Source organism: Oncorhynchus mykiss, chromosome 11 (assembly GCF_013265735.2).
Source record: "Oncorhynchus mykiss isolate Arlee chromosome 11, USDA_OmykA_1.1, whole genome shotgun sequence".
In the NCBI taxonomy this organism is placed as follows: domain Eukaryota; kingdom Metazoa; phylum Chordata; class Actinopteri; order Salmoniformes; family Salmonidae; genus Oncorhynchus; species Oncorhynchus mykiss.
This window is the reverse complement of record NC_048575.1, coordinates 47,392,191-47,407,070: the sequence shown is the minus strand read 5'-3', so window position 1 is coordinate 47,407,070 and position 14,880 is coordinate 47,392,191. Positions and strand designations below refer to the sequence as shown.

Below are 14,880 nucleotides of genomic sequence, written 5' to 3'. Positions count from 1 at the left end.
AATTACCTAATGGCATATCTAGAACCAGACTACAAGATGCCATGTCAAAAAAACGTGATGGCCCTGATGGAGAAATTGTACAATCAATGATTGATTGCTCTGCAAGTACAAAGCAAGAGCTCTCCAACACTGTATGTGGCGTTAACAACGGTTGTTTAACATCTATGAACATGCTGGCATACATCACTGCAACGAACCATCACATTGATGAGGAGTGGGACATGTAGTCACATATATTGAGAACTGAGAACATGGAGGAGAGGCCCTCTAAAAACGACCCCTAGTGGTCATATGTGGGACCATATCTGAATTGTGAATCATGTAATTTTATGCTTTTTTTTTTTAGAGAGAAAATTATTGTTTAAAAGTTTAGATTTTTTTTTACATTTGTCACCTCCCTAAAATGCACACACAACACACACACAATCATCGAAGGGCTTGGAATCGGTTCAGCGAGAAGAACATAAAACTGGAGAACACAATTATTTGAGGAACAGAACCTGAACCGAAAACTAAAGTGATCTATACTCTTCCGGAACAGAACCGTTATTTTAAAAGGATGGGAACAGGTTAATAACTTTCTTTTACATTCCGGAATTTTTTTTTTTCCAGTCCCACAAAAATCGCAACAAAAAGCCTATGCAAAGCTCTCACTCAGAAACGTAGTCTAGCATCTGCCTGCTCGCTGGAAATCTTAGCCAGTGAGTGTGTGCGAGGGCTACCTGCCCCTCCCCTCTGAAGCATAGGTTACAAGAGTAATTCAGAAATTAGGGAGAGATGTTTAATTAGAGAAGAGTAGATTTACTTTTTCAATGCTAGTTAAGGATACTATAGTTGGATTTTTTAACTATAAAAAGGTAAGACGTGTTTTTAATTCTAGGTCTGCTCAGCACACACAGCGAACCTTTGCTCTGGTCCAACTTTAAACCAACTCGGAAGTTCAAAGACATTCAAAGTTCCTCTATAGAAGCCGCTCCTCCATATGTATAATTCTGTGGGCCTAATTCAGATAATGCATGTCATAACAAGATGACCAGTGCTTCAAGGCAAGCTTCCTCCAGCCTCTCTCCTCACCCTCAAAATGTCAGTTGCATCTTGCGCCTTGCACTTTGTCTGGCAGCACAGTGTGTGTTTTTGTCTTTCATTAGGATTAAACCCTGCTGTTATGGCAAAATACTATTTTCTCTTAACGACTTTACTATACAGATTAAATCGCTTACCCGCTCCACAGCAAACTGCTCTATCCGCACTGATTGGTGAACTTAATGTCGAGCAATATTTTTATTTTTTTATTTTTTTTAAACGATTTTAAGTTTTAAAAAGGAACAGAAAGGAACGATATAAACCTGTACTTTTTCTTGGTTTGAGCCGGTTCAGAACTTTAATTTGCTGGTCGTAACAAAAAAATGAATTTTTTTATAAATGTTTTGAATTAGATAAACCCTGCAATCATCCTTACATTCCCTTACAATTTAATCTGCTTGTTTTTTTTTTGTTGTGCTTTTTTTTTCTCCCTTTGCAGCTGGATGTTTAATTGGGCTCCTGTTGAACACATTAAAGAGCCAATCACAGTTTAGTTTACTGGCTTTGAATGGAACCAATCTGCCTCATGCTAGTTCCCCAGTCGAGCTCCCTATCTCTCAGCCCCATGCTGGCCAGACCATAGGAATCTTATGGGAAGACCATTTTGGCTATGTGTGTTTGAGAGTGTGTGTGTGTAGTATGTATGTGAGTTGAGGACCGCCGGCTGTGGCCCCTCAGGTTTTTCGGGAAGAACGGAGGGTGCTTTTGGCAGTGCAGTTTGTTTTTGCTCTGGAGCTGTTCTCCTGTCGTCATCTTCCAGCCACAGGTCTCTGCACTGAGACACCCCTTGGCTGGCCCCTCCATTGCGTTTGGTAATGTCTGGGCCTTCTCCTCCTTAGAGCATTGGAGAAAAAAACATGTAGAATCTGTAGCCCGCCAGGGAAGTCGTAATCTGGATTTGTCTCCTCCCCCCACCCAAGCCACTAGCGTACCTCATGCCCCCGCAATTACAGTTTTAAAGCATGAGATTGGCTATAAAACTGTTTTTTCTCTCCCTCTCTGCCCCCATGGCAATCTGTGTAGAATTACAGGAAATAGATTTAAAATGCAACATTTTCTCTTGGCGTCATGGCAAAATGTGTAGAATAGCAAGAGATTTAGCTATTAAACGGTTCATTTATCTCTCAGCCCCATGGCAATATGTGTAGAATTGTAGAAGGTTACCTTGCTCAGGCCCCCTTGAAACTGCGGTACACCACTGCCCCAAGCACGCTTGCATGCAGATCTACACCCCAACACATTTACTCACACACACACACACTAGCGTGGATTCTGGTGTAGTGTTTAGCAGCAAACACGGGGTGTCACCCACCCCCACTGCCATCCTCTGGCTTGGTCATCTGACCACTGCTGTCTGTTCTTTAATGGCCCATATGCTGCGGACCCAGCTGTGAATTCTATTAAAATCAGACTAATTAAATGAAGTAATATTAACTAGACTAGAGCCTCCTGAAAGTAAATATTTGAACATTGATTGATTGTGTGCGCTCAATAACCCAGTGTTGAGATGAATCAATACTCCATGACAGCTGGGTAGCACCAGGCTCGTTTACTCTGTGAGTTCCACTTCCTATCTTGTCAGATTTAGATTCTGATTGGGTGACTGCTCTGACACTGACATCTGATTGGTTGCTTCCCTCTGCCTGCAGGACGATCCGCCCAGAGCACCTAGTGCGCTCCGTGTACAAGGCCACCGGCTGCATCGACAACTTCAACCACCATGTCATCTACCTGGAGCATGTGGTTGTACGCATCACCATCACGCACCCACGCCGTGGCGACCTGTCTATCAACCTCACGTCGCCCTCGGGAACCAAGTCCCAGCTGCTCGCCAACAGGTGAACCTCCCCTTCAGTACTATTCCGCTCCCTCTCGCACTCTACACACCAGTGTTTCCTCCTGGCACTAACACAACTGATTCGACCAATCATTAAGCCGCTGATTAGTTGAAGCCGTTGATTAGTTGAACCAGGTGTGTTCGTACTGGACCGGAATTTTAAAAAAAAGCCTGCCTGCTCCTGTGGCTTCCCAGCACCAGGAAGGAAGAAACATTTCTACTTCTGTGTCTTTCCAGTGTGTTGTCTGAATGTGGTCGAACCATGTGGTCCCTGTGTGCTTTCCTCTAGGTTGTTTGACCACTCCATGGAGGGTTTTAAGAACTGGGAGTTTATGACCACTCACTGCTGGGGGGAGAAGGCGTCTGGGGACTGGATCCTGGAGATCCATGACTCCCCCTCGCAGCTCCGCAGCCAGAAAGTCCCAGGTACAGTAGACTAGAGAAGCCACCCTGTCTAAAGGAGTGACCGTACCAAAGGAAAACATGCTTTAAAAAAGGGTCAATCTGCTGTTGCTGCATCCATTTTTAGACTTAGAAATGAATGAAATGTGCCCATTGATTTGTGAAGAATATAACATAATTGCCTCATGAGCTTAGTTCAACTGTCATACCACATCAGAACCCCAAATATGAGCTTGTTTCCCTCCAATGTTTGTAAACAATGTAAATGTAAACAAACACTATATGGTTAAAACTGTCATTTTTGATGTCATGGATGGTCAGGCCTTGCATCCATAGCTCTGTCTTTAGAATTTGAGAGTGGTTACATTTTGGTTGGTGGTTACACAACCCCCCCCAGGCAAGCTGAAGGAGTGGTCTCTGGTGCTTTATGGCACCTCTGTGCACCCGTACTCCTCCATGCGCAGCGACAAGCCCCGCTCGGCCGAGCCCCCTGCAGACGAAGAGTTCACTGAGGAGTACAACGGTGAGTGGGGAAGATGGCGGAGGGAGGAACTGTAAGGAAAAAGAGATGGAGGACAGAATACCAGAATCCTGTTATAAGGGAGACTTAGAAGGATAAGGGGGGAGCAAACGGAGGAGAGACTAAGTGGGAAGGAAAAAGGATCCAGGGCCAGGCACTTACACCAAATGAACCTATGCAGAATAAACATTTGATTCTCTCTACCTCTGTTCTCTCTACCGCTCTGAGTGTTCTCTGACTCTCTGTTTGCTACCTCTTTATTGTTCATCTCTCGCACTACCTTGAGCCGCTTCCCTTTGCAGATCTCTGTACGTTTTTCTGTTTTCTCCCTACCTCTCGCTCTGCTCTCTCCTTTACTTTCTACCCATCTGTTCTTTCTGTCTCTCTCTCTCCTTCACTTGCTACCCCTTTCTGTTATCTCCCTCTTCTCTGTTCTCTTTCTCTCTCTCTCTTGCTGTTCTCTTTACCTCTGTGGGTTCCCTCTCTCGTAAAATACTAATAATAATTTGGTGGGTGCTTATACACTGAGTACAAAACCTGCTCTTTCCATGACTTAGACTGACCAGGTGAATCCAGGTGAGAGCTATGATCCCTTATTGATGTCACTTGTTAAATCCACTTCAGTCAGTGTAGATGAAGGGGAGGAGACGACCGGTGAGAGAATGATGTTTAAGCCTTGAGACAATTGACACATGGATTGTGTATGTGTACCGTTCAGAGGGTGAATGGGCAAGACAAAATATTTAAGTGCCTTTGAACGGGGGTATGGTAGTAAGTGCCACCGGTTTGTGTCAAGAACTGCAATGCTGCTGGGTTTTCACGCTCAACAGTTGTGTGTGTGTGTGTCAAGAATGGTCCACCCCCCCCCCCCCAAAGGACATCCAGCCAGCTTGACACAACTGTGGGAAGCATTGGAGAAACCTCCGGAGAGTGGGGTCACAGCCAGGCTCCGCTATCGTCAACGGCGACTCTGGAGCAGTTAGGGATGCACAACCTTTTGGTTACTGACCCCACACTCTAACCTCTAGACTACCTGCTGCCCAATGTGAGCATATTTGAGGTTACAGTGAGGCAGCTGATACTCATTAGCCTGTTTGATAAGCCACAGCACACAGCCATGGCAACAGAACATAAACGCCCCCAACTTTTATGCGCTCGTTAGACATAACATTCTCCTGCCTTCAGCACAACAAGGAACACCTTACACACTCACTGGATGGAATACCAGTCACCTCCCTTTTAGTCTGTTTTTGTCTCATTCATAAAGTCTCCACCCTTGTAACATGAGAAACTACAGTACCCATAATGCTCTGTTTAACAAATCCTCTTTACCAGGGCTCTGTGACAGTGAGTGCAACGAGAACGGCTGTGAAGGTCCCGGACCTCACCAGTGCATCAACTGCCTCCATTACTTCCTCAAGTTCAAGAACAACACCAGGTTAGCATATCCGTGTTCTGGCTTCCTCCTGCAGGCCAACAGCTGGGTCATGTTCATTAGACACCAACTGAAGAAAACAGACTGAAACGGGGAGGGACTTCCGCTCTTGTCCCCATTTTTAAAAACAGCTTTAAAACATTTTTTTGCATTTGCACTGATTTGAAGTGGGTGGTTACCCCGATCATTGACACACAGTGAGAACTGTCGTTACGAGGGTGGTGTTCAGTACGGCGTACCGTAAACGCAGCGTTTTGTGAAACTAACATCTATGTGAGGAGGAGGGAGGTTGAGTGGTGTGATCGTTGGAGGTGGGGATTGAAGTCCACTGTAATTACCTGTTGTCGTCTTTACGAGCAGCCGAACACTGTGCACTAATAAACAAGAAGCCTGCAGGTACCTGTAAGACAGCCTGTGAGGGCTTGGCTGCTCTGTTTTGTTCTGTAAAACGCCATCATTAGCCCTCCTAAGAACACAGTGTTTCCCCACTACTTCCAACCCCGGAGTGCTGGAGTGGGGGTTTGGGAACGGAGGGGGTGGGGTGGGGTCTCTTTAATGCTCATAATTATATCCCTATGTTTCTCTTTGATGACCTCGCCAAATTGGTGTGGGTGGGGTTGGCGGGGGAGGGTAAGCCAACGTGGGAGAGAAATTTTGGAGCACATGGTTTCACCTTTTTGTTTTTTTTGTGTTTTTTTTAACAGTGTGAGAGCGAAGGCTGCAAAGGAGGTTTATGGAGTCATCTCTGCAGATGTGCGTTAAAAGAATGCACCTGTTCACCGTACTGAAACGCACACTCCCAACGCACACACTCGCACTCTCAAATCCAGCCATATAAGCCGATACGCGCACAAACATATGATGTGTTTAACTTCAGGCCGTGAACTTTGTCTGCTCCCCCAGGGGGAGAGGGGTTGTTATTCTGGAATCGTGTGGATTGAGGATTTATCACAGTGGTCAGAGTGCAAAAATCCAGCCTCGCACTCAGTTTATTTTCTCCAGCCTGTTCCCGTAAGCCGATAACCGCAATGATAACGACGCATATTTCTCCTCTATCTGTCCTCCCCTCCCTCAATCCGTATCTTCCCTCTCTCTCCTCTCCTCCCTCTCTCCGCCGCAGGACGTGCGTGTCGGAGTGCCCCTCCGGGTTTTTCCGCGACGACAGGAAGCGCTGTAAGAAGTGTTCGTCTTTGTGTGAGACATGTGTTGGTAGTCGTAGCGACCAGTGCTCCACCTGCAGGCCGGGCTTCCACCTTAACGAGGGTTCCAACACCTGCGTGGCCAGCTGTGTGGACGGCTTCTATCTGGACCACGGCAAGTCCAGGTCTCCACACACACACACACAATTCTAATATAGGCCTCGAAGTCTGAAGAACTTCCAGTTTTCTTTTCTCCCTGGTAGGCGGTGATTGATTTGATTGAACCAGCCCCAGAGAAGAGGGGAAGTATGAAAACCAGCAGAGCTGAAAACTTTTAGGCCCAGATTTGAACTCCCTCACTCACCTCTGACCCCCACACCAATCCTCCTAACACTCCCAATGCCTCTTTGGTCCCTATGTGACCAGACGTTGTCTTCTCTCGTGTTACAGATTCCAACATGTGCAGGAGATGCAACGAAATCTGCAAGAAGTGCATCACGTCTAATATCTGCACAGAATGCAAACCAGGGATGAGGTACGCCAAGCCAAACCCACTTTCCAACATCCCCTCCCTCACCCGCTGCTGGTTTCTAGTAGTAGTCGAATCACCAAACAGTCCAGTGATCCATTTTGACATGTCTCGTAGAGTTTTTGGTGGCTTTTGATCATCTTGATTACCGTTCCAGTTAGATCGAGGGCAAAACACTTTGAAGCCTCTCAGAACGGTGTGGTCTTTGAACCCAGCCTGACTCGGGTTGCTTCTGCTAGTGTTCAGTGCTGTCTGAGACAGAGGTGGTAACGTGTGCAGTAATCCTTCCGAATGCCGCAAGACCACAGACAGTCACTCCTCTTCACCATTCACAGGAAAGAGGGAGGACAGAAACCCAAATCCTTTCTGGGAAATGGAACTAATATAACCCAGTCCAGCTGTTTTTCAGCTCAGTGCACCACAGAAACATGTCCTCACAGCAACTTTTCAGAATGAGGTTTAGAACCTGCTGTTCTTGAACAGACTTTTCTGAACAATCCTCTCTAGCTGTTCCAAGTATTTTAACTATTCCACAGCTAGCACACCTGATTCAACTTGTCAACTAATCATCAAGCCCTTGAAAAGGCGAATCAGGTGAGTTAGTTCAGGGCTACAGCAAAATGTTTTGAAACGTGTGGGGGGGTCCCAGAGGAGGGATTTAAAAACAACTGGACTATGTATAGTGTCTGATTTTGTTTATCATGTCAGACTAATGTAGGAGAAAGAGAGACTGGTTGCTAGAGCGGTGCGTTGTGTGATTGTGTAATTCAGTGTATTGCTCTCTCCAGTCTTCAGGGGAATAGATGTCAGATGACCTGTGACCCTGGGACCTACTATAATGGCCACAGGAGGACCTGCGTGCCGTGCCACCAAGTGTGTGCCACCTGTGCAGGTGACGCTCCTTTCACAAAGTAAAGATGGGGCCTACTACTACTCAGTTGCCCAAAGTAAATTTCTATCTTTTTCCCCAAAGTGAAGTCTCTGCACTGCTCACCGTCTCTCTGCAGGCACGGGGATGGAGGCGTGTATCAAGTGTGCAGAGAGCTACTTAATGGAGGAGTGGCGTTGTGTGTCCACCTGCAGCGTGGGATACTACATGGCAGAGCAGACCTTGGACAATGGCGACGTCAACAAGTCCTGCAGGAAGTGAGTCAGATTGACGCGCACAAATTCCACACCTTCCACTTCCTCCTCTCTTTTGACACCACCTCCCTACAAACCTGGCATGTTTATCCTGGCATGTTTAACTGACTCAAACCGGCCTCTAATCTTCCAAACATCTGTCCTATATCTATGGTCCCTTAAACCGGCTGTTTCCTCCTTTAATCCTCTACCTCTACTCACAGGCTTTGTGGAAAGTGTGCCTTCTATTGCCCAAACTTTAGCTCTAGCCCCCCTCCCCCAGGTGTGACCACAGCTGCTACTCCTGCACAGGGCCCGGCGAGACGAACTGCAGCACCTGTGTGAACGGCTATAACCTAGAGGCAGGTGTGTGTGTGGTCAGCACCATCTGCAAAGATGGTGAGTACTAGAAACCCCTCTAATGTATGTCATAGACTCTCTTATTTCAGGAGCTCCTTCTAGCGGTGGCTGGTCACTGCGCAGGTCGCAGCTTCCTTAGACTTCCGTAGACTTTCTTAGCTCTCCCCTCTTATCTAGGTTTCTTCCTATCTGCCCCTCACCCCCTCATCTGTCACATTCTCTCCTGATCGCTCTTTTCCATATTCTCTCCTCCTTTTTTAGTAGGCCCTTTTTTTTTGTCGCCATCTTTTGCTCGTGTATTCTCTCCTACCTAATCTATCCCAATCTCACTTCTTTTTTTTTTTTGTCTAAATTGTGCACGTTTTTAAAATGTTTTTTGGCATCCCGGTGACGCAGCTAACCTTTTCAGCCCTAGCCTAACAGGGCCCATTTGCCTGCGAGACATGATGGTGTTTGTGAGTCGTGACCCTATAGTTGAAAAGAAAGCCCCGCCCCTATTTTTTTTTACCATTATTGCGTCTGAACGCGTGGGCAACGGCGTTAAGGCCAATCCATTTCTTTGCCTTCCGCTTTTATGGGTTTATTGGTGGTTCGTAAAACGACTCTACCGACTGTACTGGAGTGTTTTTGTACTGTAGTTGATAAAACAGGATGTGTGGCATCTCGATGGTCAAGAACTTTCTTAAGATGTTCTGATTTGTATTCAAAGTGTCATCCCCAGTCTGTCCATGACCCACTGAGACCAAGAGAAAGTGTTTTATTGACTATCTGGTAATGAACCACTTCAGCTTGTAACCAACTCAAGACTCTCTTTGTTTTTGAGCGCACTAAAAGTTTAAATGTCCATTATTTCAAATTGAGGTTACAACAGACTGGCGACCCACTTTTTGTGTGCAAAGTCATCTCTGATGAAAAATCACTTGAAAATTGTCCCTGTTTGAAACTGATTGAAATGTTTTTCTATTTTTCCCAAAATGTCTTCTTTTTTTTTTTTTTTACTTTCTGACATGGATCCAATCATTGACGCTGGACTGCCATCTTTCCCCTCCAATGAACATCACATCTCTGATGGATCAAAATCTGTCACCTGACCCCTCTCCTGACCAATCCCACGGTTCTGCGTGTCGTCATCCCCATCTCTTCTTCCTGGTCTGTGGAAAGCAAATGAAGAGTCTTGGGCGGAAGGCAGTTTCTGCGTGCTCGTAAAAAAGAACAATCTGTGCCAGAGGAAAGTGCTGCAGCAACTGTGCTGTAGAACATGCTCGCTAAAAGGGTGACTGGACATCCCGCGAAGGGGATGTGGGGGGGGGGGGGCGGCACCCCTCTGCCCCAGCCTTGCTCACTCAGTTACATAATTTATAAGAAAATATGTGCCTCTTAAGGGACTACGTCGGAGGTGTGATGACAGAACTACAACAAACCTACCTTTTTCCTGTTCTGGGACATGTGGTCAGGGCGACAGTAGCAACTGGGCCTTACTAAAAAAAAAATGAAAACAAATAATGTGTCGGTATTTTGTGACCAAAGCATCGATGCCAAAATAATTGTACCCTTTTCCAGTGTAGGTTGCAGGAGGAACCTTGTGAATCTGTTTCCCTTCGTGTTCCCCTCCCTCGTCAAGATTAACGATGCACAGGTGAAAGCTGATGAACGTACCAACTTTCGGCTGTGTGTTTGTAAATAAACTTAAAAGCTCACTCAATAATGTGAAAACTGTCTGGGTTAAGTTTGCTATCTGCCAAGTGAGGATAGATGCGCACATGAACGCACGCGCACGCACACAGCAGGATTGTGCAAACACTTGAATTGATAGTTGCGAAAGTCATGTCCCCATTCTACATGCAGCCATTGTGTGCCACAGGAAATAGAGGTTGCTAAACTGTCATCTATGTTTCAGGTAGTGTGTGCGTGCAAGATATATTTTTTTTACAGGTACCTTTGACTCACTTCGGTTCAGACAAATCATTCCACACTACATTACATCAAATCGGGGTCATGTTTATTAGGCACAAAACGTAAGAAAACTGACTTAAACAGGTAGGGACTACCTGATCTCGTCCAATAGGAAACACTTGTTTTTTTTTGGTACACTTTGTTTTCATTGCGTGCCCTAATGAACAAGACCCATATCTTACTGCTACATGAGACTATGGGGCCATTGCACTTTCACAAACAGCAGCACTATCAGGGCTTTATTCCACAACATTGCACGGTTATGTCATTGCATTCAAGCAGAGTTGGTACTGTATTGACCTTGATCATGTAACAATTTTGATATGATAGATGTTTTCGGTGGACTTCATTTAAATGTTATTGTATCCTTGCGAGCTGCCACACATTCAAGACATGTCCATGACACTTTAGCAAACGGCATGCGTTTCATCAAGGTCATGCTCATTAGGCACCAAACGGAAGAGAACAGATTGCATGACGTATTGAAATGTTTTCTGTTGCGTGCTCTGATGAACACGACTCAGGTTGTAAGCGCCCTCTGAGAGTCCATGACAATGGTTGGTGCTGCAAAATGTAACCACGGTCTGTCTCTGTCACAAACAGGCTATGGGACTCAACTTTGTAGTGGTTGAGAAAGACCTGTTGATACATCCTGTTCTAGAATGAATACTGAGGTGGATACAGCACTGTATTCCAATAAAGATTCTTAATTATGGGTTTGTACCTTTTTTGAACAATTACTGTAGTTGTATTGATGATTTATCTTTTGATTTGAAATAAAAATTGATTGATCCCTTTGGATGAACAAAAATGTATTCTTGGTCATTGTTGAAGATTACTTAGATTTGATTAGTTGATATCAGAGTACTAGGTTGTTTTTATTGGACACCAGTGTCAATGTTATTTATATATTAATGGAATTACTCCAAGACCTAGTCTGGGATTTTTTATTTTTTTATTTTATTCAAATGGTTAATCTGTTAATCTTTTGTCGTTTTTTTCTGCTAGGCTCCGTTGGTCATTTATGGTCGTTGTGAACGTAATCATTTCCCCACTTCATTTAGGTCATGTTTATTAGACACAAAATTGAAAAATAACTAGCTGAAACAGAGGGTCAACCTGGACTTGTTTTTATAAGAAATTTTATAAGAAAGTTTTACATGATGAAAAGTTCTAAAACGTTTTCTGTCGTGAGGCCTAATGAACACAACACTGGTTGTATGATAAACCTCCCAGCCTTTTCCTTACTCAACATTATGTTCCTGTAAGTTACAGGGTGTATCTAATATAATTGTATTTGGTCCCATTAGCAGACATTTTTATCCGAATAGACTTTTGTCCAACACGGAATAAAAATCGACACTTTTTAATAGTTAATAAAAAATGTTTGCCATGCAGCAGGGTAGCTAACTACTGGAACTACACAAAACATTTTTTGCAAAAAGAAAATAATGGGTGAAGTAGGCAAATTATTACATTTTTCGGCATCAGCTAATGGCTGTTACGTAGACTGATCGCTGCCCGCACCTGCTCGCCCGTCCAGCATCACAACTCTGGGCGGCTCTGACTTAGAATATGTGTACAACTATAAATACCAAGGTGTCTGATTAGACTGTAAACTATGCTTCCAGACTCACAGTAAGCATCTCCAATCCAAAATTAAATCTAGAATCGGCTTCCTATATCGCAACAAAGCACCCTTCACTCATGCTGCCAAACATACCCTCGTAAAACTAACCATCCTACCGATCCTTGACTTCGGTGATGTCATTATAAAATAGCCTCCAACACTCTACTCAACAAACTGGATGCAGTCTATCACAGTGCCATCCGTTTTGTCACCAAAGCCCCATACACTACCCACCATTGCATACTTCATACTCGTCGCCAAACCCACTGTTATTTCATAGTTTTGATGTCTTCACTATTATTCTACAATGTAGAAAATAGTACAAATGAAGAAAAACCCCTGAATGAGAAGGTGCATCCAAACTTTTGACTGGTACTGTATATTATTTAGTATATGTAGAGATTAAATCAAGAATACTTGTGAATGATGTACAGAGCATTTGGAAAGTATTCAGACCCCTTTACTTTTTCCAGGTGAACCTGGAGTATGTTTTCATCAAGATCTCTCTGTACTTTGCTCCGTTCATCTTTGCCTCCGTCCTGACTAGTCTCCCAGTCCCTGCCCCTGAAAAACATCCCAACAGCATGATGCTGCCACCACCATGCTTCGCCGTAGGGATGGTACCAGGTTTCCTCCAGACGTGACGCTTGGCATTCAGGCCAAAGATTTCAATCTTGATTTCATCAGACCAGAGAATTGTTTTTCATGGTCTGAGAGTCCTTTAGGTGCCTGTTTGCAAACTCCAAGCGGGCTGTTATGTGCCTTTTACTGAGCAGTGGCTTCCATCTGGCCACACTACCATAAAAGCCTGATTGGTGGAGGGCTGCTGAGATGTTTGTCCTTCTAGGAGGTTCTCCCATCACCACAAAGGAACTCTGTAGCTCTGTCAGAGTGACCATTGGGTTCTTGGTCACCTCCCTGACCAAGGTCCTGCTCCCCTGATTGCTCAGTTTTAGTTTTAGGAAGATTCTTGGTAGTTCTAATGGAGGCCACTGTGTTCGTGGAGACCTTCAAAGCTGCAGAAATTGTTTTTTTTTTACAATTCCTCAGATCTATGCCCTGACATAATCCTGTCTCTGTGCTCTACAGACAATTCCTTTGACCACCTCATGGCTTGGTTTTTGCTCTGACATGCACTGTTAACTGTCGGACCTTTATATAGACAGGTGTGTGCCTTTCCAAATCATGTCCAATCAATTGAATTTACCACAGATAGACTCCAATCAAGTTGTAGAAACATCTCAAGGAGAATCAATGTAAACAGGATGCATCTGAGCTCAATTTCGAGTCTCATAGCAAAGGGTCTGAATATATGTAAATTAGGCATTTCTTATTTTTTTTATTTTTTATAAATGTGCAATTTCTAAAAACCTGTTTGCTTTGTCATTAACAGGTATTGTGTTTAGATAATTGTTATTTAATCCATTTTAGAATGAGGCTGTAACGTAACAAAAAAGTCAAGGGGTCTGAATACTTTCCAAATGCACTGTAAATAGGAAACCAGGTCTGGTATAAAGGGTCTATAACAGGCAGCGCAAAATGCTTTTTCTGCTGTCAGAGATTGACCTCTGAAGGTCAGCCAACTGCATCACTCCCAACAACTCCGGTTCTCCAAAGTGACTCTTTCTTTCTTTCTTTCTTTCTTTCTTTCTTTGAGTGGGTATATTCTGAGTCGTTTGCGTTTGTCGAGTTTAGTTTCTCTCCCGGAGTTTTGTTCCACTCCTCCCGTGTGTGTGTGTGTGTTTTGGGGAGAGGGGTTATTTGTATGGCAGTAGCCCAGGCTCATCTGAACGGGAGCTTCTGCCCACTGTATTTACAGCACAAAGAGATGCTTTTGTTTTGCCCCTGAAAACAATTAAGCTTTTCTCAGAAAGCCAGAGCACACAGTCAGCGACCTCGCACTGCTACCCTCGGAGGGTTATGACCTGCCCCCCCACGTGTGGTAGGACATGACTGACAGAGGGTGGGGGTTGGAGTGGGGGTGTCACAGCCAATGTTCCCTCTAACATTGTGAAAATTCTGTGCAACTTCTGGTGTATGTTTACTGTGAACACTGAGGCTGTACCTGCTTTAAGTTAGTTTTAACAGTGGTCAAGTAGGCTACTGTGGCTATTTCATCATAACGTAGGCCTACCATCAAAAACAATGGAAAAAATGCATCCCATAACATTTTAACATGGAAATAGCTGTTCTATCATTCAGGCTACAATAGCAGCCATTGTGTGGTGTTATCAGGAATCAAGGTAAGGCCCAAATGCAGACTGTCAAGATATCAATGTTTATTGTAACAACAGAGGTAGGCAAGACAGGTCACGGCAGGCAGGGGTCGAAGATCCAGGGTAAGGCAAAGGTACAGGACAGCAGGCGGACTCCGGGTCAGGGATGGGCAGAGTTCAGTTATCCAGAGGTGGAGCAAAAGAGAGGCTGGGGAAAATGATAGGAGCGGACAGGAAAACATTGGTTAGCTTGAACGAACAAGATGAACTGGCAACAAACGGACAGAGAACAAAGGTATAAATACACAGGGGATGACAGGGAAGATGGGTGACACCTGGAGAGGGGTGGAGACAAGCACAAGGATAGGTGAAACAGATCAGGGTGTGACAGGTGTTCAGTGTAGTAGGCCTTACATTCCATGAGTCTTTGGAAAAAAACATGCAGGGCTTGACATTAACCTGTTTATCCACTTGTCCTTCAGACAAGGAGGTGATGGAAAATGTTGTTGTTTAATGCAAGAAACCAATTTAGAATCCTGACTAGAACCACATTTTTTTATCATATTACTCCAGTGCTAGCCTCCCTGCACTGGCTTCCTGTCAAGGCAAGGGCTGATTTCAAGGTTTTACTGCTAACCTACAAAGCATTACATG

The 14,880-nt window shown here is 44.6% G+C and overlaps 1 protein-coding gene across 2 annotated transcripts in view; it reads left to right on the top strand.

The window, feature by feature from the left end:
- The window catches only part of LOC110535788 (proprotein convertase subtilisin/kexin type 5), a 42,045-nt gene extending 30,854 nt beyond the window's left edge, over nt 1-11,191 (top strand). Inside the window, exons 12-21 of one of the 2 annotated variants that reach the window (XM_036935602.1) lie at nt 2,733-2,921; nt 3,210-3,346; nt 3,720-3,845; nt 5,178-5,280; nt 6,398-6,591; nt 6,867-6,951; nt 7,734-7,837; nt 7,953-8,091; nt 8,351-8,466; nt 9,598-11,191. In XM_036935602.1, coding sequence (XP_036791497.1) covers nt 2,733-2,921; nt 3,210-3,346; nt 3,720-3,845; nt 5,178-5,280; nt 6,398-6,591; nt 6,867-6,951; nt 7,734-7,837; nt 7,953-8,091; nt 8,351-8,466; nt 9,598-9,704 — 1,300 coding nt within the window. In that variant the 3' untranslated portion in view covers nt 9,705-11,191. Of the gene's footprint in view, nt 1-2,732; nt 2,922-3,209; nt 3,347-3,719; nt 3,846-5,177; nt 5,281-6,397; nt 6,592-6,866; nt 6,952-7,733; nt 7,838-7,952; nt 8,092-8,350; nt 8,467-9,588 lie in introns of both variants that reach the window. The other variant, XM_036935601.1, reaches the window with a different exon arrangement.
- Nucleotides 11,192-14,880: the final 3,689 nt, after the last annotated feature.